Genomic DNA, 24,552 nt, shown 5'->3' with positions numbered 1-24,552 from the left:
GATTTACACTTTTTTTTGTATATAAATGCAGACAAAAAATCAGATTACAGTGGTGCGGCACGTAAACGAATTCTGTAAAACCTTTTAATTTTAACATGTAATTTATTTACCGGGAGAAAAATTCAAAGCAAGAAAACACTTGAGAATTCAACCCACATTTATTGTTAGTTCTTATCAGTAAACAGAGAACACCGCCTATATTCAGTGACCAATTTCAGTCAAAAACACAAAATTTGACAGATATCCTCGCGTAGAGAAATAAATATTAATTTCATTCTTAATTTTTTAATTTTAGAAAAGTTGTTTAATTTAATTCAAAAAAGAAGTAACACATTTTAATTTTATTAGCACAATAAGTAACAACACTTTTGGAAAACGTTTATAATTCTGAATCATTTTCTCCACACACTATTTAACGATCATATAATATTTTAAAAACATGCAGGGATTTATTAAAATATTTATGAACAATAAAATTCAAATGGCAAAATCTAGTGCAAACAGTTTAAAATTTGAAGAAAACAAAACAAATTTTTTAATGCTTACTTTCTAAATTTTAAATTTCATTTAAAAATATCATCTAATCATCTACAATAAAGAGGTAGAAAACAATAATCAATGCTCTATTTTTGGAGCAATTTGGATTAAAATCAGAGGCGGAAGATAGGCGATGTTTCCGTGTAAGTTTGGTGGCACTCAACGGAGCTGCAGCGCCCACGATTTAGCAAAATCGTTTGCGTCCTGCTTGATCGCGCCACTTGGGACGCTGAAATCGTCCTCCATCTGTCCGTTGTAGTTTCCGCAAATTCCACAAAGACGGCCACGGAGGAGAGCAGAGGGCTGTTGAATTTAGGTGTCAATTTAAAAATGTATTTAATATGATTTAAAATTTCTACCTGGATAAGAATGGCAGAGGGGTCGTAGATAACAGTGAGGCCGTGGGCAGGGAGGCGCAGTTTGAAAGCCCTCTCGCTGGTGTAAGTGAGTTCGACGATTTGATTTCCAGCCAGATCGTAATTTTCAGCCACTTGGGCCTTGTTCAAATCAACCCTGATTCCGTCGACCAAGACCGAGCCAGGCATAAAGTGGATTATTTTGTAGTTGTCAACGTTCACAAGGAGCTCCTGAAATTAAGAGACGTTTAGGCTGATGAGAGTAAAATTATGAATTTACAGTGTGGTTTGTGATATTGCGAGCGATCATAGCAAATCTCGAGCGGCCAGAGCAATCCTTGGTCAATACATGCCAACTGTTGGTCAGTTTGTAGTCAAACCTTGACCTGTCGTAGGTGACAAACTTCCTCTGCTCCATACTGCAGTAGGCTAAGAAGCACATTAAAATTTTTAATTAAAACTATATTAACAATTTAATGTTGTTTGAAATTGTAGTGTAATTAGACCAAAGTATAAATCATTATATTTAAATAAAGAAATCGTAATAAAATAAAATAACATTATTGTAATAATTAAATTAAAAAATACATAAATTTAAAAAAAAACCTACATGCATCTTGGAGTCTTGAAGCAAGGCCCATCACAGGGTTAATTCTCATGGTGTGATGGAGTAGAGAGTTGATAGGAATGCTGTTGTACTCGATTTCTTCGGTGGGAGTTCGCATCCAGAGAGACGCCGATTGCGACTCGGGGTGCACCTCGGCGATTACCTTGATTTGCTTCTCGGCGGCGTCGGCCAAAATGACGTCGGGCGAATATTCCTCGCCCAACATGTGCGGGAAGAGAATGTGCTTGGCGAGGGTCAGATAATGCTGGGCCGACAAACCGTGTCTTCTTGCCTTTTACGTAAAATATTAATTTTTACATGATACCTCATTTTCATTTTTTTTACCCCTTCGTTGTAGGAAATCGAAAGATTATATCGGTCGAGGAAAGCGGCCTTTTGCAACAGGCGGTAGCACTCGGGTTGAACCAGAGAGCCAGACTTGAGGCACTCGCGGCTGTTGGTGTGGTTGTAAATGTAATTTTTCTGGTCTTCGGTTCGAGTAACGATACCCTATTTTGAAAAATTAATCTTTTAAATTTTATTTAAATTTTTAAAAATTTTAATACCTTCAAGGAAATAATGTCGTCAATATTGTTGTCGTTGTTGATTCTTAAATCGGCCATCACGGTGGAGTTGATTTTTGCCTCAAGCATGCTTTTCAGTTTCAAAAGGGGCACCCTGGGTGTGGAAAGAACGCCAGAAATAGCTGCCTGTGCGGAAAATGATTAAATCATCCTTTTATTTGTTTATTTGTGCAATAATTACTTGATATTTTTCAACGTCGTCGATATAGAACGCACCCATGCGGTGATATTCTTGTGCGCGGCCATGACCCACAGTAAAGAAAGTCTGGTACTGTGGCACATCGGAGTGATTTACTGCGAACGAGGCACTAAAGACGGTCGCCTGACCACCTAGAGGGTAGATAATGGCTTTGTTTTATTGCCACGTCTCATTTTTTAAAGTACCGTCACCGTCGTGTTTTAAAGTGTGATCATATCGCGCAAGCGACTTAATTATGAAATAAAATTATCATAAAACGGAGCATTAAATTGAGATTTAAACTTGCCTAATACATTTTTATTTTATTTTTGAATTAATTGGAAAGAAGAGATGGGACTTTTCCTCGTTTCAAAAATTGAACAATTTCTTTTTAAAAATAAAGGCTCCGTTAAAATAAAAACAATTTTCGCAACGAGGAAAAGCCCGTTCTCTTCATTTCTATGAATTAATTGTCTCATTTTATTCAACTTACTCTCCATGGCGCTCAAGATATTGGTCAGCAAGTATTCTTGCCTAGTCGAGAAGTTCCCTTGCTGGAACAAATTGATTTGGGAGGCATTGAAACTTCCAATGGGGTCATCAACATTGGCTGACAAGATTCGTAGTTTAATCCTGTCCAGCCTTTCCATTTTTGTGTAATTTTCAGGCTGCATCTGCTCGTCAGATTCAGACAGATTGGCTTCGGTGGTAGTGCTGTTTGACCAACTGGTGCTGGTTGTGTATACAGTGCTAGGGGTGGTCATGTATTCGGTGGTTGGAGCGGCCTCGGTGGAGGTAGGTTCAGTTGTGCGGGAGCGAGAAGGTTTGCCAATAGTTGAGTTGAGGAAAGTGATTTCACCATTTTCCAATTTAGCTTGACCTTAATTTAAAAAATAAAATTAAAAATGAGATCTATTTTTAACAAAAAATTTTACGCATCGAAAATACAGCCGAGACTGGTGAGGGTCTATTCGCCCAAATCTTCAGCTCCGAAGATTCGAGCCCGCGCCACAGGGAAGGGTAACTCAAGAACCAGTGGGGCTCGGGGGCCCATCTGTGATTAGGAGCCTCGCTCGAGTACTCGAGCCTGAAGCTGTCGGTGTTTCCGGCCACAGGTTTGCTCTAAAAATTACAAAATTATATATACTTCTTTGATTAAAATTAAAAAATTAACCTTCAACTCGGGAGCAATTTCGATCTTAGCCAATCCATGAATGGAGCTGAAAGGGGCAAGATTGAGCATATCCTGTTGGGCGGTATACGGAGTCGACTTTTGGGCGAAGAGCAACGCTTCTGGCTCAGGGTACATTGGAACCAGACTGATATTCATTCTAAGGCCGGGCAGTTTTTGAATGGCCACGTTCATTTCAGGAATTTGAACGGTGGTGAATGAAGTGGTGCCTGCCACATAGCGAATGGCGTTGTTGGGAGTGAAAACGCTTAGCTCGGAGCTCATTTTAGTAGAGAAACTGTTGAAATTTTTAATTACTTCAGTTTATCATTGATAATTTTTCCTATATTTCTTACATCGCCTTAATCTGAGTGGCGAAAACTCCTCGACTTTGGTACGAATTGGTGAGACTCTTGACGCGGAGCATCCAGGGAATATCAATTTTAAACTCGGCGGGGAATCCAATTTCAGTCACCGTTGAAATCCAAAAAGTGCTGTGCCCATTTTTCTGGTACAACATTTCTTGGCCAAATTTGTATTCGTCGATGTATTTCTTAGCAGCTAATTTTTAATTATAAAAAAAAATGCAATTAAAAAATGTGAAATTATTATCCATACCGTCTAGTATTTGGCCTGCGCTTTTATCGTCAATAGGGAAGAAACGCTGGTGCACACTTCCCAATTTGAAAGAAAAGTGGCCCTCAATTTTAGGCAGAGTTCTTTCAGCAATATTGAGAGCCGACCGAATCCAATGAGTCGAAGTGGGCAGATTGGGAATTGCTGGGCGGACGTCCGAATAATCTTTCTTTTCTTGGTACAAATGTTTTTTGATCAGGGTCAGCATCCCGTCTAAATCGGCCAGCCATAAATCAGACTAAAATTTTTATCAATTAATGAAAATTATTGAAAAAATTTAATAAAAACCACCTCAAAGTGCAGTTTTGAAACTCCAGAAATTCTGTAAATATCTCTGTAGTAAAAGTTTGACGCCATAGGATCCAGATTCCAGCTGAGTTGCTCGGAAACAATCTCAGTCAAATCTTTAGCGACAGAGGCGCGAATAAAGTTGTAAGGGCGGTAGGGGCCAAGTGGGATCGTCTTAGCCAGGGGCAAAACAGCTGCGGCGTTTTCAGCCCTACAGTTTTTAAACACATCAAAATTAAAAGAAAAATAAATAAATATTTTACAAACATAGTTTTGTACACTGGGTCCTTAATCGTTGCAATGCTTCGCAGGGAACTGTAGATGTAAGTATTCACAGACATGCTGGGATCGTACCAGGTGCTGATCGCGATTCTCTGCCAAGTGCTGAGAGGAATTTGCGAGTAGAGCAACATAGAGACGGCGGCAACACGAACGCTGTTGGGGTTGGTGGTCGTGTGGAAAATTTTCAAAAGTGCCCTGCTCGTTTCCTATTAAAAAAATTCAATTGATTTAAATAGCTTTTTGGTTAAAACTTATCCTTGCACCTGAGGGTTAGTGGCAGACAAGTGTCTCATTGCGACGATTGCGGTAGCTCTCTGGTAGGTTGACGCTTTGATGTCTCTGGCAAAGGAGGCAAGAAGTTGAAGAGCCTCCGGCAATCCAGTGTTTCCAATAGCAGTAATGTAAACGGTTTTTAGGTTTTTGGCAGTTTTCGCCTTTTCGTTGAGGAAACTCAGATAGGTTGAAACTTGTGGCTTGCACATGGAGTCGTGGGAAAGCTTTGAATTTTTTTCAATTTATTAAACATTAATTTATATTAAAAAATATTTCAATATTAAAATGTTTTTTGTGTTTGTTGAAAAAAGTTATCTGCCAACATTTTATTTAAAATAAGAAAGTTTTATTCATGAATATCAAACCTTGTTTTGTTGTTGGGTACACGTGGCTCTTAGAAGATGCGAGAAGGCGATAACAGCTGCAATTTTGACCTTTTCCTCATGCGAACCAAGATCACTGCGGATCATTTCAAAGAATTTCTGCAGCAATTTTGGGCTCGGCTTCAGAAGATACGAGGGAATAGCCGCAATAATTTGTGCAGCCTCCTCGCCCGTGTACACTCCGGTTTCGATCCAATTTTTGATCAAGAGGAATGACGGGTTTGTTCCACACATGAGAACAATGTCTCGGAGAATTTTCCTAATTTATAATTTTATTTTTTGAAGTAAGAAAAAAAAAACGTTTTCACCTTTTGGTCTCAAGCGCGATCTTGTCGCTCCTGTCCTCAATGACCGTGTTAACGGCCGTGCTCAAATCGGTGTAAGTCATACTGCGGCACATCTGGACGGTCAATTGAATGTTCTCAATATTCTCCAACTCGGAGGATTGGGGTCCAAGAGCTCTTGTGACCTCCTGGACCACTTCCTTGAACTGCTGTACCAAACAGGCGCGCGCCTTGTCGTCCTGGTGAGCGACAGCGAAGGGTGAAAAGGGTAGAACTGGGGGTTGATCCATGTTTGAGTTTTCGTCGTTGTCATCATTGTTCTCATCGCTAGAGCTGGAATCATGCTAATTTACAAAACATTTAGCAAATAATTTTTCAAAAAGAAAATAATTTAGTCATTTACCTTGGGTCTCTTGGATTTTTTAGACTTTTTTTGAACATCCTCCGTCGATTCTTCAGAAGTGGGTGTTCTGAAAGTGCTCCATTCAAGACTCTGACTCTCCGGCGATTCGGTAGTTGTGGTAGTTTTCTTCTTTGAATCTTTTCCTTTCTTTTTCTGCTGTTTTTCCTCAGATTTGTTGCTCGATGGTTCGCTGTTTTTGTCCTGATCGTCCTCTTGGGAATCGGTGGTGTCCTCCGCAGGACGGCTCGGGTGCTTCTTCTTGCGCTTGATAGAACGAGTTTTCCTCGGATTCGGCTGCTAAATTAATTTATTCAGTATTTTTTTTCTTTTAAAATTTAAAAATAAAAAATTCTACTAACCTGGTCATCTGCAGCAAAATCAAAATCATACTGGTATTTAATGCCTTCCAACGCGACAGGGTTCTTAGGAGGTAGAATTCGTTTGTCCACAGAGTAGGGCTGCACGGACACTAAGGTCAAGTTCAGATAGGAGCCGACAGTGGCTTGACTGTTCGGGCGAGATTTATCGTCGTCCTCGGGCTGAAGTCTGAGCGAAGACAAAATCTTCGAGCTGGACACGGTGTTTAAACGAATCATGTCACGTTTGTCACCACAACCGACCACCCTTGTCAAAGACGAGCGCTAAATTTTATTTTGATTTTATACATATTTTTAAATTAAATTTTGAATTACTTTCCAAAGATTTCCGCACTGATTTCCACCAGGGACGCAATTTTTTATGTTAGGCACGCCGTAATTTGATTGGGCCAGGTGCTCGCAATTTGTGTAGTTCCAAGTTTTGGTCACCTCGACAAATTCCCTTGTTTTGCCGCAAATTTTAAACCACTGGGGATTGTCTCTGTTGACAAGAGTTTTGGCCAATGGACTGAATTCGTACATCACTTCACAGCGGCCAACAATGGAATCCTAAACATCATTATTTAATTGAATTATTCATAAATATTTAAATAATTTGTCATTTTAAATTTACCTCCATCACGTTGAACATACTGTCATCAGCTTGCAAATCACTTTTGCTAGCTCTGAACTTGCTTCCAGATTGCTCACCCAAGTTCTGCTGAAGGTGGGAGATAATGGACTGAATGAAATTGACCTCCCAAGTTGGCATTCTGCTGCTCACGACCAACCTCACAATCTTATTATAAAAATTAATTAGGAAAATGAGTTTTTTTTAAGATAAAAAAAAATTCTGCAATTTTAAATTTAATATTCCAGCTAAGAACGCCTGCCGCTTCCATAGCAAGCAACCTGCTCAACTGAAATGTCAAGCAGGTTGCATACTCTCAAAGCCAGAACATTTATTTATTTGTATTTATGCTGGACAAATTCATCTTACTTTTCCCTGCTCAAATCGAGCTATGAAGGGTTCTCCCGAATCAGGCAATTCTTGGAACCTGCTGAGCTCTTCTTCAGTGTTGGGAATGGGATGCCACCAACCCTTTCCCATGTTGGCGTGAATTTTGGTGAAAGTCATGTTTTTTAGCTTTAAAATTAAAGAATTTAATATATAAAAAAATATCAATTTTTATATTTAATAATACTTTCATGACAACAACAGCCGCGTGTTGATTCTGAATGCGGAGATTGCCTCGGAAATGCATGCCCGCGTATTGATGTTTAAGCTGAGGAATTCCCGCCACGCTGCGGCCCTCGATCGCGTACACATATTCCTGCTTGACACGCCATCCTAATTGACACAGATTTGGCTTGATTAGTTTTCCTATTTAATCTGGCTCGGAAAATCAAACTCTTTCTCACCGTTTTCTGCCACAGCCAGAGCCGCTTTTCATGAAAACAAACGTTAGATTAATCAAATTGATCATCTATTTTATTCAGGTCAATAATCAAGGACAATAAAGCTTGTTTCTACGCCTTTGAAATAAAAAAACTTATTTTCAACTTAATACTTAAGATCCTAGAATTCTTCAAATATACATAATTTAAGGAATTTCCAGTGCCATATTTTTATGAAAATGAAACTGAATATTTTAACCCCAAATGTGTTTTTGACACTTATACTTTTTAACGAAATCATTGTCTTTTGCATATTTTAACATTTGAAGGTTCTAGATTGAAAAGTGACCACGTATGTAACTAGATTAAAAGGAAATTGTAGCAAATTTAAATTACACAAATACACAGTATAGCAAAAAAGTTCAAAGGTCAAGACAGATGTGGAATTTTGAGTGCATCATCATAATTAAAGCAGTACAAGTTCATTTCAAAAGAGGCGAGTGCATTTCTGCCCAGATACAGTAGTAATGTGCAGCAGCACTTCTGCATCTTGCACGAGAGCACATCTAACGTGTTGCGGCATCCGTTTCTAAATTTGCATTTCAAGCAGATTTGCAGAGCAAAGTTCTCTCGCATTTATTGTTATTTAAATTCCCATTTTAAATAATCTGATCTGATAATTAAAAGGCGACCAAAAAATTCCACTCCAAAAATTTGTCACAATTGTTGATTTTATAACTTTTGCCTCGTACGTATAAATCCGTTTCTAATTCAAAATAAATTAAATGAGAAAAAGTGAATATATTAAAACGACTTACCCAAGAGGCCAACAAAAAGACCCACGATCTGCATCCTTGCAGATGCAACGTCTTGACGTGACTGCCAGCATTGACTCTTTTATCACATTTTATGGTGACCCTGTCTTCACCCGAAACATGCTGAACTGCACTTTTAATCCCCTGTTAAGAGGATTTCTGAAGTGTCTAATCTTACAAATTTCATGTTTTGGAAAAAAACTATTTTAATAATAATTTTAAATTTCCTTTCTGTCAGTTTAACTGACATGAATTATTGAAGGACAAATCAATTATTTTTTTTTTTTTTATAAATAAATGAACATTACAGGCATTTTTGCTGCATCTTCTGGCTAACTCACAGTGCATGGACCCAAAAATTCCTTGCAAAAAATTATTTGTTAACAAATAATCAATTTTCATTAATTCGATACTTCGCTAATATGAGTGTATTGACCCACAATCTTTTAAGAGCCGGATCAGACAAGCTATTAAGTGATTTTTATGGGCCAAAAAGGTTATCTCCTTCCTGTCTGTGCAACATAAAACAAGAAAAAGTCCTAATTACTTGACGTATTTTTAAAAATATTTCGGAGAGCAGGTTCTTTAAATAAATCATTGCCATTAATTGATTTTTTTTTCAAATTTTATTTTTCCTTTGCCTACAAACTACAGTTATAGTTCTACATTTTTTGGCGAAATCACTGGGAAGCCAGCCATTATGAACATTTCAATTTTCTCTTAAATGTTTAGGCCTGAAATTGAAATGCATGATATATTCTAAAAGTACAACAAGGCCAATTATTCTAAACAGATTTGATGCGAGATGACCATTCCAACGTCAGTCCTTTTTTGCATAGCATTGTATATTTAAAGTAAATAGATGAGAAACTAGTGCAGATTACAATCGCAATAAAGCTTTATGTGATTCAAGAATTATAGTGGAATTTTACAAGCAGTCATATTGCATTTTGATAAATTTAAAGCTTTTGTAAGAACACAGATTTTGGATGTACCGTTAAAAGTACATTATATATTGAAAAAACAGATTTATCACAGATTTAGTGCATCAAGAAAAAGGCAATTCCTACAGTAATAAATTCATACTTGTGCTTTATGAAAATATGTATAAGTACTTAGATAAAACCCTAATGCTGTGCAAGAGTCAAAGTTTAAAAATAATATATACATTAAAATCAGTTTCGAAAGAAGAGACTCAAAAAGACTTATAAATAAGAGGTGAGATTTTCATGTTCCTGCAAAACTTCTCAAGTTTCGGTTGATCGGGTTTGTTTCGGAGAACAGTTAGTGCTGACAATGAGTAAACTAGCAAGACTCCTCTTGAATTGTCCCAGAGAAAGTTTGTGATTTCCTGTAAAAAAATTCATTTATAACTTTTAAGGAGATTGCGATTTGTGTAAATACTTGAATGCTTTAGCTGCAGCTTGCTCGTCTTGTATAAAAAGGGCAGGGTCAAGTGAGGTGCCAATGAGTTCTTCTGCCCATTTTCCAGCATGGTATCCTGGGCCCTCACCTCCGAGTTCAGCTGGCAAAAGTTCTTTGTCAACGTACTCGTGGAGTTTACTTAGATTTGCACCATGCAGAAAAATCTGAAAATTAAAAATTTTAGTGTTCAACCAAATTATTTTAAGATTTTACAAGTCGATTTGTAATAACCAGCCCAAAATTGATAAGCTTTTTCTTTAAGTTGCTGTTGATTAAATTTAATTTCTTGAAACATAATTTACATTATAATTTAGAATTTTTTAATTCTGAAACATGATTTTTTTATTATCTAATTTAATACTTAAATTGTGATACCTTATTTCGAGTTTTCTCCTTCAAAAATGGCTTGATCACTGACAAAGCAGCTTCCAAGTACCAAGGCTGGCCAATCATGTGGATGGCTTTGAATCTGGCCGGGAACGCATCCTAAGTTGCAAGATAATGTAATTTCAATTTTATTCAACTTAAATAATCTTAAATACCTGCAATCCCTCAAGCATCAGTTTCAAAGCCTTGGGACTAAGAGCACCAGTGTGACGAAGTGTAAATCCAGACCAGTCGACAATCACAATCAATCCGGCCATCTGGGTTTGCTGGTCTTGGATCAGTTTTTCCAAAGACAGTAAAAGGCCTCTGTAGATGGTGAGCAACGAATATTGCTCGATGTCCCAGTTGTTGGCATAGATCACCAATACTCTCCGTCCTCTCTTATCACACTAAAGTTACAACATTATTTTATTAAATTTTCTTTATTAAAAGAGCCGAAAATTAAAACTTTTTATGGTTAGAAAAAAAAATTCTGATTATATTTTTCGATGAAACTCCGAAAAAATAGAGAGCCTGATAATTACAGTCAAATTAAACTTTGCGTTATGCAAATATTAGTACTTGTAAATATTAAAAACTCAATGCCAAATTTTATGCAACTTATTTACACGTGCTGATCACAAAGACAAAAACAGTTTGCGAAACAAAACAGTACCTGCGGCAGCACTCCAGGTATTCCATCAAAAAGGGCCCGCCTGATGAGAGGGTCCTGCACGTTGAGGCCGATAAACAAGTGGCGGTATCTTTGCCGGTAGAGATAGTAATTTACTAACAAATTGAAACTATCCTCAATTTTAAACTTGCGAGCATTCAAAAATCGCAGCAAAAACTCATCCTCCGTGCAGAGAAAACCTTGAGAAAATTTCAGACAATAAACACAACATGCAAAAAAATCGATGTAAATTTCTATCACAAATTTTGCTTTCACGTGCATTTAGAGATCATTCTGAAACGATTTAAACAGGACAAATTAAATTTTTAGTTTTTACTCTACGCACCAACATCCGGTCGAGACGGCAGCAGACCTCTTACGGCAGAAATTGCTTGATGTTTTGACAAAATAGGAGGCCTGGCTAGCAAATCACTTTCAGTGGCGGAGTTTGCCAAATTCCACTGATACTCCATGTACTCTGCCATTGTTTTCTGTAAAAGTAAATTATGAAAACAATTAAATGAAGAAAATAAATCGAGGAAATTAACTTTAGTAATGAAGTTAGGACTGTATATAAGTCTCTTGATGCAAGAAGCAGGGCAAAAGAGATGACTGTTCTTTGAAGACTGAAGAGGCCATAGCTTTTTTTACAACACAAGCGCTTTTTATGGTGCAAATTAAAATTGGCCTCAATAAAGATAAAGTTGAGGGCACGGTTTTACAACGGTGGCCGGTTCTAAGACTTATGGAAACTTACCTACTAGGAATGTAAATTCCTCTTGGATCAAACGGTAAATATCTTAAAACATTCAAAACGTTAAAAAACTAGTAAATGCGAGATTTCTGACAGATCTTAAAATTGTAAATGTTTTGTTTTGAACTGCATGGTGAAAGTCCGTGCAGGTTCGCCGCGATTCGTTGATTCCCGTAGCCTTCCAGGCTCTCGACCAATCAGAGACGAGCATGACGTCACTCGATCAGCAGCCGCAAGAAAACAAAAATTCCGCCCACATTGGTGTGTTTGTAAATTGGCTTGAAAAATTCGGCGGATTTGACCAAAAGAGGTAATATCTGCTGTTGATTTTCAATTGATTGTGTGATTTAACACTTGATGGAAGTTTTTAATTATAATTTCCCGTCAGATTCATTTGAATTTTCGTTTAATTCATGATCTAAATAACATCCTGACGCCCACGTTTTTATTACTATGAATTAATGCGGATAAAAAGAAGTAAAATAACATTATGTACCGGGTGGATAAAATAAACAAATTATGTAACAGTTAAATTGATCTCTTGCTAATTAATTTTTCTAAATTCAAGATAAAAATGGAGCAAATCGTGCAAAACCAGATGCAGGAAGTGATCAAGCAGGTGGAGCAGCACGTCGATGCGGAAATTGAGAAGCTCGAAAAGTTTGATCCGGATGACTTTGAAAAGCTCAGGGAGAAGAGGTTGGAGAATATGAAGAAGGAGGCAAAGTTGAGACAGGAATATTTGGCCCTAGTAAGTTTCAAATTCTAAAAAAAATATGAAAAAAAAAAACAAATGTTGTATCTTCTAGAAGGAATCGTCCTTACCTTATAAGTAAAAACAATTTTTAAGAATTCTTATTTTTATTTTTCTAGGGCCATGGTCAATACAATGAAGTGCCTGAGGAGAAAGAGTTCTTTGAACTGACTAAGAAGTCAAAAAACGTCGTTTGCCACTTTTACAAGGATGGATCGGCCCGCTGCAAGATTGCTGACCACCACTTGCGAACATTAGCTCCAAAACACCTTGAAACTCTCTTCTGCAAATTGAATGTTGAGAAGTGCCCTTTCCTCACTGGTAAATTATACTATTTGAAATTTTGATCCTTATTTAATTATTTCTATTCAAAATTTTAAACCCTTGAAAAGGAACAATAATTTTTTTACTTCATAATTTTTCTCTTAAGATTTTTTTCAATTAAAAAAATCCTGTTATGTTTCCAGATAATATCAATTCCAACTCATTTTTAAATCATTTTGAATTCTAAACCAAATAAAATTTTTAATTTATAATTCTAGACCGTCTGAAAATAAAAATCATCCCAACGATTGTATTGTTCGTGGACCAGAAAACCAAAGACTACATCGTTGGCTTCACTGATTTGGGAAACAGAGACGACTTCACCACCGAGATCATGGAGTGGCGCATTGCCCAGTGTGGAGTGATCAACTACAGCGGAGACCTGATGACTCCCCCAGATCAGACTGAACGGAAGTCCAAGTCGCTTCTTGGCCAGACCAAATGCATCAGAGACAAGGAGGACGACGAAAGCGATGGACTGGACAGCGACTGATCTCTCTTGGCTTGCATTTGATTACATCGCATTCCTTTGGCAAACGGGCTGCTATTCTCTGCTTTTGTGCTTTTAGCACAAATTAAATTGTATTTTTATTACTGTCTTAAAGTATGTAGCATTCACTGATTTAAATTAAAAGATTATGGCACAAGTTTATAAGAACTGTATTAAAATTATTTATATTTCTTTTTCATTAAATTCGATCTGGTTTAAGCTTTTGAATTTTATTTTGATACTTTATAGTTTGTTGAAATGAAATTTAGCCTTTTTCTTTGTGAGATGTTTGAGACTTCATGTTTTTAGTAGGAAAATATGTAATTTGTGAGCTGTAATCAATGCGATAAAATTATTTTTTTTATTAATTATTCAACAAAGTTTCTTACAAATCATTGAGAAAGAGCCAAGTTTCAACTCCACAAAAATATAAATCCCACCTCGATTGTGAATATTTGTCATTATTAAAGAGCAAGAATATAAGTTTGCATAAATCCTAATTCCTGAAAGGCGCTAAAGTATCTGCAGAAATTCTATCTTTAATTTGGATTTAGGAAATAATAATAATTTAATTAATGTTATATAAATCAAATTTGATTTGTAATGCCGGATTTATGAAAATTTGGAATAAAAAAGTTTTTTCCGCAATGCAAAGTAGAGCCCCCTTTTGGGCACGCCGCACGAGAGCATGAAATTCCAAAAGTGGCGCCTCTTGCCGCTCTTGCAAAGATGCGCCGTGGATGGTGGAGATTTTGCGCTGATGCCACCAGCACACAATAAAGCACCGAGAAGGGAGCGCGCAGCGGAAGAGGGGTAAAATAAGGACAGGACGTGTGTGTGCGCCTGCTGCTCCAAAAGGGCCCTTTTTCCCTAATGGCGGGGCCCAGCAGGCCCCCGAGCGCCGATCGAGGCCAGCGTTAGCGCTCAGGTGAGTACCCTGACGTCAGGGCCGTTCGAGCTCTGGCGCCGGGCGACCCTTTGACATTCGGAACGGCTTGTTTTGGTATGGCGAACCAGTGTTTTGAGACCGGTCGTGGGCCCTCGAGGACCGGGTGGGCCCTTGCGACGGGTTGCGAGTGCTTTGCACAACAAGGGAACGCGTGTGCTTGAACGCGGGCCAACTTTGGTTGCCAAATTGTGCGCTGATTTGTCCGATTTGGTTGAGAGAGGAGAAGTGAAGGTGCTTTGTTTTGAATTGTGCACCAGGAACATCTGGGCCGAGTGAGAACTTTAAAAATTTTGAAACCTTTTTCTCACTTTTTCTCTTCTATCAAGGATCATAATTTTGGCGTATCCAATACAAATAAATTTATATGCACAAATCTTTCTAGATTTTATTATAAAATCATATTGATTATCGCAGCAGTTTTTAAAATAAATTAACCCATAAAATTTTTAAAAACTCCTCTATCTTTTAATTGAACTTGAGACTTCAATTGAATTTAGCCTCCTGTGCAGAATAACAAATAACACATACATGTGTCATGTGATTAATTTTTTTCTGCTATTACCATCAGTGAAGAAGGCAACTCTAAGCATTTCAAGGACTAAAATTGTTACAAATTTTTAGTTTATAATGAAAAAAGACTACTGAATTTTTAATTTCACCGTTTTTGTTATGCGAAAAACCGAAAAAAAATGGATATTCAATTTCTTTCTGATATCTTTTTAAAACTACACGCTCACTCTGGTTAGCCTGAATTGTAAAGCAAAAAAGTAAATCAAAAGATTAATTATGAATCTTTTTTGCTGCATGCAGTGTGAGCTTAATTTTTTATTTTTAAATCAAACTCATGTCATGGAAGCGTTTTATTCTCTTCTTGTTTATTTTCAAAATTTATTAATTAATATCTTATTGTTGTTAGTGGATGTTGGAACATCATTTTTTTATAAACAATTATTTAAGTGAAATGAAAAATTAAAAGCAATTTAGGAAAATTTTTTAATATAGCTTTGATAGTTCGTAAAAAATGTGCCTTTTTAACCTTCACATTGGCAGCTGTGGCAAATTGAGATAAAACACATAAATCATCCGACCGTTTTTCGGTGATAATTTTTATTGACAGTCAAAAGGTCAATCGCCACCGGAGTGTCGGACAATAGAGCACAGAGAAAAATAGCGTTGAGATGGAGATAAATCCATAATATAGGCTGCAATCAAGCAAACAAATACAGAGATCCCTCGCTTGTGCCATTCGCTCTCTGTAGCATAGAGAAACGCGCGGCGAGTATTGATTCTGCGCAAATTGCTCGACAGAGAGAGCATGCTGGACCAAACCGCAAAAGCATTTAGCCACATTATGCTCCCGTCCGCGTGTTATTTGTCCCCGCATTTTTCTAAAATAACACGGAAAGTGGCGCCGGCGGCCGCGTGCTTGTTTCCTGCAAATTTATGGCCCGCGCGGTTTTAAATGAGATTTTTCCCTTTTTATGTGCGATTTTTCTCCCTCCGGCTTTCGGATTGTCCAGCTTCAAAAATGGATTATGCAGATGGGCATGATCCGCGCAATTAAGCATAAATAAATACACTCGCCCCACCCGTTCATCCGGCATTCCTCAGATGCCCTTTCAGTCCTTTTCATACATATACATGCGCTGCGTGAAACCAGTTTTTTCTTAAATATGTGCGCGAATATCTTCTCGCGAAACCTCTCTTGTAACTTATTTTACTTGTAATGAGTATCGCAGAAGAATCCTTCAACCGGCCGACTCTCAGTGCTTGCTCTCGCGCCTCTAATTGTGCAATTATCGCGCCTCAACACAGCAAGAAGTCAAGTGCATTTCAAGCAGGATCTCTGAAAACAAAGTCGTTAGTTATTCAACCACAAGAGATATCAGGTTTCCAGAAATTTCTTTTCCATCTTATTTGCTGTTTAATTTCAATCATTGTAAAATCCACCGTATATTTAAATTCCACAAGGCTCTTTTTCAAATATAACTTGTATTAAGCTTACAATAATTAAGGGTTTAAAGTTCAGTAAAAGATTTCTGTTATTTCAAATTATTTCATTTAAAAAATTTCTACCTAAATTTAGAACCCTGGAGTTACATTGTAATTAATTTGTTAAGTGAAGACTATAATGGGATTGATATGTGTCTAAATTATTATTTTTTTCTTTAATAAACGTTTTGCTCAAGTTTTCTAATTTAGATGTTCCAAATTTATGTGAAATACGTTCCAAATTTTAAAAGATAAAAATAAAAATGCAATATTAAAATTTAAGTAAACTGGATTAAATTGCTATAGAAGCCTGAAAGTAAAAAAAAGCAGCCAATGTGAATTTTGTGAGGATCTTTTAAATGCTTGCGAAATTGATAAAATATAAGTTATACAACTTTCATGTAATCAAGAAAATCCATATTTTTAGTTCATATTTGATGTTATCTAATTGTATGTTTCAACTGGATTAGTAAAATTTCAATGCTAAGCTTTTATCATACATTATTTGATGCAAATTTTCAGAAGTCCATCCATCCATTTCAAAATAGTTTTATCTGATTATTTTCCTTAATATTATTATTGGTGTATCCGGTTTTCTCCACTCATGTAATTTTTAAATGCTAATATGTGCATGAATATCCGCGTCCTTCTATTAATAGAACTAAAAAAAAAAAACTACCAATATTTTGATAAAAAATAGCATCCAAATTTGTGTTGCATTCCTTTCTAGAGTTTCTATAACGTTATTTATTGTTCACTATAAATCAATTTATCTTTAAGCTCTAATTTAAAAGTAAGGGAAAGTCTGAAGAGGAAAGTATTTTGCAAAATTACTCATTCCATGATGCGCGATTAAGTAATGAGAGCAATTTGCATGCACACAAAAGCCCCGATTTATAATTTCCTTCAGCTCGCGGCAACGTAAACTAGCAGTAATTCTCTCTGAAAAAAAGCAGCAGACTCTCTCGCTCGTTGCTCTCCCCCGACAAAGTGCAGAGATATAAAGACGATAGGGACTTAAGTGTGTATAGGCGAAAGTGCGCAAAGGATGCACTGCACGCATTGCACCCCCCGCGACCCCTTTAAGTTAGTTTATCCTCGCGACCGAAAATTTCTTCTCTGCTAGCGCCGCGATTATGCGAGGAGCAGCGCCTGGTTGGTAGGCAAAATGCAATTCATATCGTGTTAAATGGCCGAGAACTTTATAGAACAATGCTTGCCTTCCTATCTCGTCGCACGCGCGCTAGCAATATTATTACACACGCCAGCAAAGCGCAAACCCACCGACGTCTCTTTCTCGCTCTCCCGGCTTTTGCGCCCCCGCCTCCGCATTTAAAATTACACACACACACCATAGTGCTGCTGGAGCTTTCATACAAATGGGGCTAGACATGAAGTATGTACGCTTTTATTGCGCCGCAAACAACAGTCTTCTTACAGAATACGCGTGCACAAACACAACTATAGCTGCAACTTCGGCTGTTCTCAGAGGACGCCTAGGAGAATAAATAAATGCACAAAAAATGTAAAATCTGTACTGCTGAATTTCAAATACTACACATTAAGTAGCAAATATTTTTCTGAGCAATTGAAAGCGCAATAATGTTAATGACCACAATTTACAGTTTTGACTGCTAGGTCTTACGGGAAATCAACTGAACCGATGATCAATATCATCAATAAGTCATTAAGTTTAATCTACTTTTAGTTTTAAAGCAATAACTTGACGATGCAGGAGAAGCATATTGATTAAGATTGAAAATCTTAATGTTTTTCCCCAGAAAATAAAGTGACCACGATTTGAGTCTGAATTTCTTATTTTAATTTCTTACTGTCGATTTATTTTGTCTCAAAAATGGTGTACTGAAATTATCGTTTAATTCTTGTAAATCTGTTCGAGGTAGAAAAAGAAATTTCATTTTAAATAGATTTTCCCCCTGTAAATTGCATAATTTGAAGCAAGAGAGGAGCAGAAAAAACTGTCAGTTGACTATTACATTTGGAAATCTATGCCCAGCTATTACTATCATTTGAAAGCCATTCATGAGAAGTTAGGAGTTGATCAGCTTATGTGTCAATCAAAAGTGGTTTACTAGACATCCAGCTCTATAAACTCACAATCAGTTAAAAAGCAATTGATTTGACCAATATTATTGTATTAACTCATTAAAAAAATAAACGTTTGTAAAGCTGTTCTATTATAAATTATTCAAATTAATTTAAAGAAGTATTATGTACTGAAAAAATCTATTTCAAGTTTTTTTTTATTCATTGAATGTGAGACAACTCACAAAACTGACTTGGGTCGGGAAAAAATTTACTTCATTCGTGCAATAAAAACATGAAAACAAATTAACTTTATTTTTTTCATGTGATTTCCATCACTAAAATTATGATAATTGATCATATTAATCTATGTTGTTTCATTATTTAATTTTTGAAAAATCAAAACAGAACAGGCAGGTTAACTGAAGGAAGAAAAAAATGTATTTTTTTCTAATTCTAAACTTAAAATTAAAAGAAGTTAATCGCATTGACGGTAGCATTAGATTTTAGCATAATGCTGCTTCAATTCCTATCTCTGCTTTATAGCTCTTGGTCTCGTTACCATTACAAACATAGTAAAGCATGAAAAGAAAAGAGAGACTGATCGCGACCGCAACTGTGGACTGTGACACAATGTGACACTAATTCACGATTATGGCGAGCAAAAGTCGCTTATTATGGCCAATATTTCAAGCTCGAGTGCGTCCATTGTGGAATAACTGTGTATAACCACCAAAATGCGGCGCCATATAATAATAATGGACAACACATACAACTGCAAAATAACCTGCTTGGTGCGGTCGAGTGCCGCGATTTGTCTGAAATATGCTCAATCGGGCGCGGCGCAATCGGAGCCATCCATTTGTCTTCTCTGTCTCTTTTTGCATCGGAATCCGCTGCACGACTAATGGACGTAATAATTAACACACACATACAACCCGCTGGGGAACTCCGACAACAATATCGAGTTACCCTGGCTGAACTTAATGCTAAAAAACGAGGAAAAATATTGTTCGAGCAATATTAAATTGCAAGAGTTGTATTAATTTTATGCCATTATTTCATCAATATAAAATTTTTTATTTGAAATTTTATATTTTTCAAGCATTTTCTTCTATTCAAAGTTAATTTATTAATAAAGTTTAAATTTTCAAAACCTTTTCTTTATACTATTCAATTTCCATTATTCATTTTATTTTATTTGGTGTAATGTACCATTACATCTCCTCTTTTTACCATTTTAAATTAATAATAAAATAGAAAATATTTTATGCCTCTGCAATAGAAATATTTGAATTTATATTTGTTGGCTCTCTCATTTTAACACACTATAATTAATTCACCTTCAATAATTTTGTTTTCAAAAGGGAATACAACGAGTTTTAAACCGACTCGCATGTTGTACAGTTACAGGTTTTGCACATTGGCAAATTGGTGCCGGTGTTCCCTGTCGCGGAGCTGAAATTTGCATCGAGGCGGGTGGTGTGCAATAAATATCGCACGTTTCGGGGCACAATGGAGAGATGATGCCGCGGGGAGTGATTGCGCCAGATTTTTGGCTCACTTTTAACAATTGGTGGTTGTTTCGGGGCCCGCCAGCGCAAATAATATATTATTATGAATGCACATAAACGCACGGCTCTTTTGTCGCTCGCGCGCGAAATTTCGTTATGCGCCGCCGTCCGACGACCATTAGGGCCGCACATTATTTTGTAGCCGAGTGAGTATTTAGCCGACGCCGCGCCGGCAATTATTATTATTATTATACTATCAGCAGCCGGAGAGCGCGCGCGTATATGACAATTCTTCAGTGGCCGCAAAGCCGCCTGGTTTTGCATTTATATATTGTGTGTTTTCCGGAACGTTTGCTCCGTGCGATCCGTCTGTTTGCTGTGGGAAGTGAAAAATCAATTAATTAATTTTTGGAAATAAATTCTACATACTTTGTTTATTTCAAAATCGTCGATAAAAAGATTTAAAGACCAATTATATATTCAAACTGAAAAAACCGAAAGAAAATATAAAATAAATGTTGTTCTCTTAAAAACTGATCCTATACATTTATCTGTAGGAAAAAAATGCCAAAATAGATCATAGAAGTACATTAAAAAATATTTAAATGCAAATCATTGGAATCATTCAAGGGTGGAAAATAATTTAAAACAACCAATCATTATTTTTAGAGCAATCAAAAAATTGAATTGGATCCTAATCTCTGCTAATCGTTTTATCAGAAATAAAAGGTTTTTGAAAAATAGATGAACTGGGACTTTTATCGTTGAGAGGGCTGTTATTATTTTTCAATTATCAAAACACGAGAGTCATTCGTCCCTTTCTTTTTTGATAGAAAAAAATCGGGTTAAATAAGAATTGTTATTGTTAACACTTTAAACTTATTTTAATCAATCTGCTTAAAATTGGATAAAAAAATATTAAAAAATAATGAATCGGTGTTTTTTTCACATCATTTTATTTCGGCTTGAGAATTTATTTATCTTATAAGACACAAAGCAGTTTATTTGAGTAGTTAAAGTTTATATTTTTTAAATTTTTCACTTCCCTTATAGTAGACGATGGGGCGTATTGAAACGGCTATGCGCATCTCTCTTTGCGTGTGTGCATTACTTTTGTTAGTTTTTGTTATCCTGCGCTCTTTGTGTGTAGAGCTTGGCAGATTGTTTGTTTTGCGAACAAAATGTTGTAGTGGCCGGAAAGATAAACTGATGCAATTTCACCGCAGATCGTGTGAATATAAATTGTTTAAGCTGCGAGACAATTTCAATTTTTTTCTCCAGATTGTAAAAAACGAGCTTAATTGAAAATTTGAAGTCAACCAGCATTAAAATAATTGAAATTTGGAAAAAATTTTGCTTGAAAATTTTAATCCCCTCTGTTTAATCAAATTTTTACCCATTTAATTTTGTTATAATTATGGATTAAAATATTTGATCAAATTTTATTGTATAAAGAAGTATTCTTTAAATAAATCATAAAGTTTGTGAGCAAGAAATAATTGATTCTAAATTTTTGTATAATATTTTAATTGCATTTGCATTGGGAGTGAATCAAGAGTCCGAAGTGGCTACGCAGCAAGCGCGCGGCCGCGGCCGTAATTAAGCGCACACGTTAGGTAAGAGGGCGCGGGGACGTCACGCGGTTCGCTTCTTGCCGAAAGGGCTCGCTCTCCGCACTATTAATAGCCCTTGATGTTATAATTATTTCAAAAACCAACACAGAATGCGCCCCTAGGGAGGGAATATTATTTTCGTGGCCACGCCGCAGAGATGTACATAAAGCAGCTGCGAGCAGGGAATTCAAATTTAGTCAGTCCGCAAATGAAAACCCAACGAGCTGCTCAAATCCTTTGTAAAACGATGAACGCTCAATTAACAAAACCTGAAAAAAAATTAATAAAAATATTATAGAATATTAAAAAAGGATTTTTTTTCCATTTTTAGAAAAAAATTAATTTAGATTATTTTTATTTATTAATTGAATTAAAAACTTCTCATGAAAAAATTATATATTTGGACTTTTGCTGGACTTGGCTCTTTGAATTTCGCCACTGGAGAAAGTCGAGTAACTTTTTGGTGTTTGGAAGTTAAGACTTTGAACGTCTTGTCTCTTGTTATTTCCGACCTCTCCGTGGAAAAAGTAGAAAATGAAACAAAAAGGAAAGACACATATTTCTTGTATAGGAAAGTCATAAATAAATTTGTGTGTGCAGATTTTATGACGTCGGGCAGGCTGGGCGGGCGGAAGCAGTTTTGCCTGCTTTCCTCTCGTTGTCCGCTATCGTTTTGTTCCTTTCTTGTATTGCCAGTCGGAGCGTGTGTGTTTTGTGATAAGATCTCGCCGTTTGTGTGATTTGCTCCACATTGCAGAGAGAAAGACGGGAAAACTCGCGCATGGGAGCGGAAAATCAGTCAAACAGCTTTTGCCTCTGCCAATAAGAAAAACATAATAAAAATAGTGGAACTTTTGTTCAGTCCAAAACTATTCTGTTTAGCCTACAAACGGCACTACAAATAATCAATTAATATGATATTAAAATATATAAAATAGTTTATGCATCAAAATAGATTAGAAAATTAGAATTTGTATTGTTTTTTAAGGCCGACAAGTGACTATGAAGTAAGTAAATAATTTGGAAAAAATAAAAAAAGAGTTCTGGGCAAACCATTATTGCTTCATTTTTTAACCAAGTAAAAAAAATTAGAGACATATTTAAAAGCGTTAATTCCATTACAAACATTGAATCAGAGTTAATAAAAGAAAAAAAAATAGGAAATTAGATTGAATGATCATATTGACATAGTCTACAAAAATGGTGGTTGAAGTTTCGAACTGTTTTTTTCTAATTTTTAACCAAAAATTGCTTTATTGTTGACATGATTAATTTGACCATGACAAATAAGCTTATGATATAGTCAAATAAGGCACTGTTTAATTGTTGTGCTCCGGAGTCAATCTGGTCTTTACACGGTTTAAATGTTGAAAAAGGTCAAACAAGCCCATCATTTCTCTCTGCCATAATTTTCACCCCATATTTAATGCAGACTGCAATTTTGAGCTAAATTGATTGGGCAATTTCTTTAGCAGTAGAGCCTCCATAATTAAAAAATTCTTTAAAAAATTGAAGATATTGAGAAGAAATATTTTAAATCAGATCTATAATTAAAATTAAGTGCAACTTGAATTTCGGGTTTTCAAATTATACGGTCAAAAAATTGTGCACATCAATTTCGCTGAAATCCGCTCTCGCCGTAGTATTAGAGACTGGCTTGTCTTTGGCTCCAATCTGTTCGGCACCCTCTCGTCCGCCGTTCAATCCTTTTCTCCGCTAGCTCTCTTTCGCTCGCGAGATATTATGTGCCCTCCTGCTTTATTCTTTCCTCCTCATAGCGCGCGTACTTTTCCAGCAGCTCCTCTCTATATTATAACAACCAACATACGCCCATTTATCTTCGTTTTTGTTGCGGTTCTGTCTGCTCTCTCTCGCAGTCGGAGAGAGACAAGACCAAACTAAAACCCACCCCTTTTATTCGAGCTCTCATCTTCGAACTTTCATATAAAATATCCACTCGGGCCCGGCGAATATTTTGTAATATTTTTTATCGCCGAGCAAGCGTAGGAGGGTGCAGATTTAATGGTCTCTCTGTTTTCCTCCTCTCTTTCGGTGCAGCCAGTTTGTTGTTTGCTTTATTGTCTCGCAAATAAATAACTAATAAATATAAATAATCCGACGCTCGTCTGCGTGCGAGCGTGATTTTATTGTCTGCATTTATTGCCCTTTGTTTTTAAATTTCGTCTGCCGAGAGAGCCTGTAAAAATACTAACGGAGATTTGCGCAGATAATTTTCAAAAGCCACTTTTCTAGATTTTCTCAACCTCGGTCGTAACTTTCCACTTTTCAACAGTAGTGAGAGAACAATTTGCCTAAAACCTCTGCGGTCGCAAGAATCGCGTGGACGAGAGAGCACTCGAAAATTTATACACATTCCGGCGAATATAAATTTGGTGTCTCTCTCTCGCTCTCTCTCCTGCTTTGTTCGCTCTTTCATTTTCTCTTTCGGTTAATTTTGACTCTTGAGTGAATTCGGGCGATAAATCTGGCGGATGTGTAGCCAGGGAAGTCACATGCGGCGTGTGTATTTTGCGGCGGCAAAGGGGCGAGTGGCGACACGAAGACGCCGAGAGCACCGCCGCCGCCGCCCTGCCGCAAAGAAACCCGCTGCTTTTGCTGCGTACCCTAGCTCGCAAAAGCGGCACCCCCGAAAAAGGGGCCGGTGCAGCTCCTCGCTCTGTCAAAATGGCAAACTAAAAAAAAAAAAAATGCTTTTTCAAACTCGAATGTTTGTGGCGCTTAAAATAAATCTCCAAATGAAACGGGCTGTTCAGATATTCAGGTCGGGCTTAAGATAAAAATATTTAAAAAGTTGATGTGTGAATCAAAATTTCCATCAATATCAAGATAGATCATACAGAAAAGAAACTGTTTGAAAATATTAAATAAATATTTCAATTGGTTAAAGAGTAAAATTTTCTGGATGGAATTAAAGAAAAATGTATGCAATTTTTAAGTCCTTGCAAAAACTCTTTAGAAAATTCACCAGTACAAAATAAGGAAATTCAATAACTTGAAAAAAAATATTGCTGGACTTTCTATATCATCAAAGTAAACGTCAACTCAGCTTTGGATTGTTCTACCAACAATGGATTATTCTT

General features: G+C 36.6%; 4 protein-coding genes across 8 annotated transcripts in view; 2 read left to right on the top strand and 2 right to left on the bottom strand.

Annotated features, from left to right (window-relative positions):
* Positions 1 to 139: 139 nt before the first annotated feature.
* On the bottom strand, positions 140 to 8,628 carry LOC132192992 (vitellogenin-2-like). Of its 2 annotated transcripts, none has more exons than XM_059613253.1 (25): positions 8,555 to 8,628; positions 7,761 to 7,784; positions 7,544 to 7,689; positions 7,339 to 7,485; positions 6,973 to 7,137; positions 6,675 to 6,908; positions 6,342 to 6,623; positions 5,983 to 6,279; positions 5,604 to 5,923; positions 5,278 to 5,554; positions 4,903 to 5,136; positions 4,625 to 4,845; positions 4,361 to 4,568; positions 4,052 to 4,307; positions 3,790 to 3,994; positions 3,437 to 3,731; positions 3,198 to 3,384; positions 2,756 to 3,142; positions 2,266 to 2,414; positions 2,067 to 2,210; positions 1,846 to 2,010; positions 1,504 to 1,792; positions 1,174 to 1,322; positions 897 to 1,124; positions 140 to 840 (listed from the first exon to the last, which is right to left on the bottom strand). In XM_059613253.1, the coding sequence occupies exons 1-25, from the start codon at positions 8,586 to 8,588 to the stop codon at positions 697 to 699; spliced, it is 5,187 nt and encodes a 1,728-aa protein (XP_059469236.1). In that variant the 5' UTR covers positions 8,589 to 8,628; the 3' UTR covers positions 140 to 696. The 2 variants fall into 2 exon arrangements, with proteins under 2 accessions (XP_059469236.1, XP_059469237.1); XM_059613254.1 differs by having other exon boundaries at positions 5,983 to 6,276.
* Positions 8,629 to 9,162: 534 nt separating this feature from the next.
* Positions 9,163 to 11,932, bottom strand: LOC132192922 (clavesin-2-like). 3 transcript variants are annotated; one of them, XM_059613153.1, is made up of 7 exons: positions 11,773 to 11,932; positions 11,362 to 11,506; positions 11,019 to 11,215; positions 10,519 to 10,752; positions 10,352 to 10,462; positions 9,956 to 10,140; positions 9,163 to 9,902 (listed from the first exon to the last, which is right to left on the bottom strand). In XM_059613153.1, exons 2-7 carry the CDS (start codon positions 11,498 to 11,500, stop codon positions 9,857 to 9,859), a joined length of 912 nt encoding a protein of 303 aa, XP_059469136.1. In that variant the 5' UTR covers positions 11,501 to 11,506; positions 11,773 to 11,932; the 3' UTR covers positions 9,163 to 9,856. The 3 variants fall into 3 exon arrangements, with proteins under 3 accessions (XP_059469136.1, XP_059469137.1, XP_059469138.1); XM_059613154.1 differs by having other exon boundaries at positions 11,777 to 11,924; XM_059613155.1 differs by lacking the exon at positions 11,773 to 11,932 and adding an exon at positions 11,564 to 11,690.
* On the top strand, positions 11,923 to 13,552 carry LOC132192923 (thioredoxin domain-containing protein 9). The gene is made up of 4 exons (XM_059613156.1): positions 11,923 to 12,079; positions 12,338 to 12,520; positions 12,643 to 12,844; positions 13,066 to 13,552. Exons 2-4 carry the CDS (start codon positions 12,344 to 12,346, stop codon positions 13,338 to 13,340), a joined length of 654 nt encoding a protein of 217 aa, XP_059469139.1. The 5' UTR covers positions 11,923 to 12,079; positions 12,338 to 12,343; the 3' UTR covers positions 13,341 to 13,552.
* Positions 13,553 to 14,103: 551 nt separating this feature from the next.
* The window catches only part of LOC132193261 (nuclear factor 1 X-type), an 82,731-nt gene continuing 72,282 nt past the window's right edge, over positions 14,104 to 24,552 (top strand). Inside the window, exon 1 of one of the 2 annotated variants that reach the window (XM_059613826.1) lies at positions 14,104 to 14,265. The gene's annotated coding sequence lies outside the window, so the exon portion shown is untranslated. Of the gene's footprint in view, positions 14,266 to 16,158; positions 16,176 to 24,552 lie in introns of those variants that run through there. The other variant, XM_059613828.1, reaches the window with a different exon arrangement.

This window comes from Neocloeon triangulifer, unplaced genomic scaffold (assembly GCF_031216515.1).
Source record: "Neocloeon triangulifer isolate White Clay Creek 2 clone unplaced genomic scaffold, ASM3121651v1 ptg000003l, whole genome shotgun sequence".
In the NCBI taxonomy this organism is placed as follows: Eukaryota; Metazoa; Arthropoda; class Insecta; order Ephemeroptera; family Baetidae; genus Neocloeon; species Neocloeon triangulifer.
This window is presented reverse-complemented; position numbering and strand designations above follow the sequence as displayed.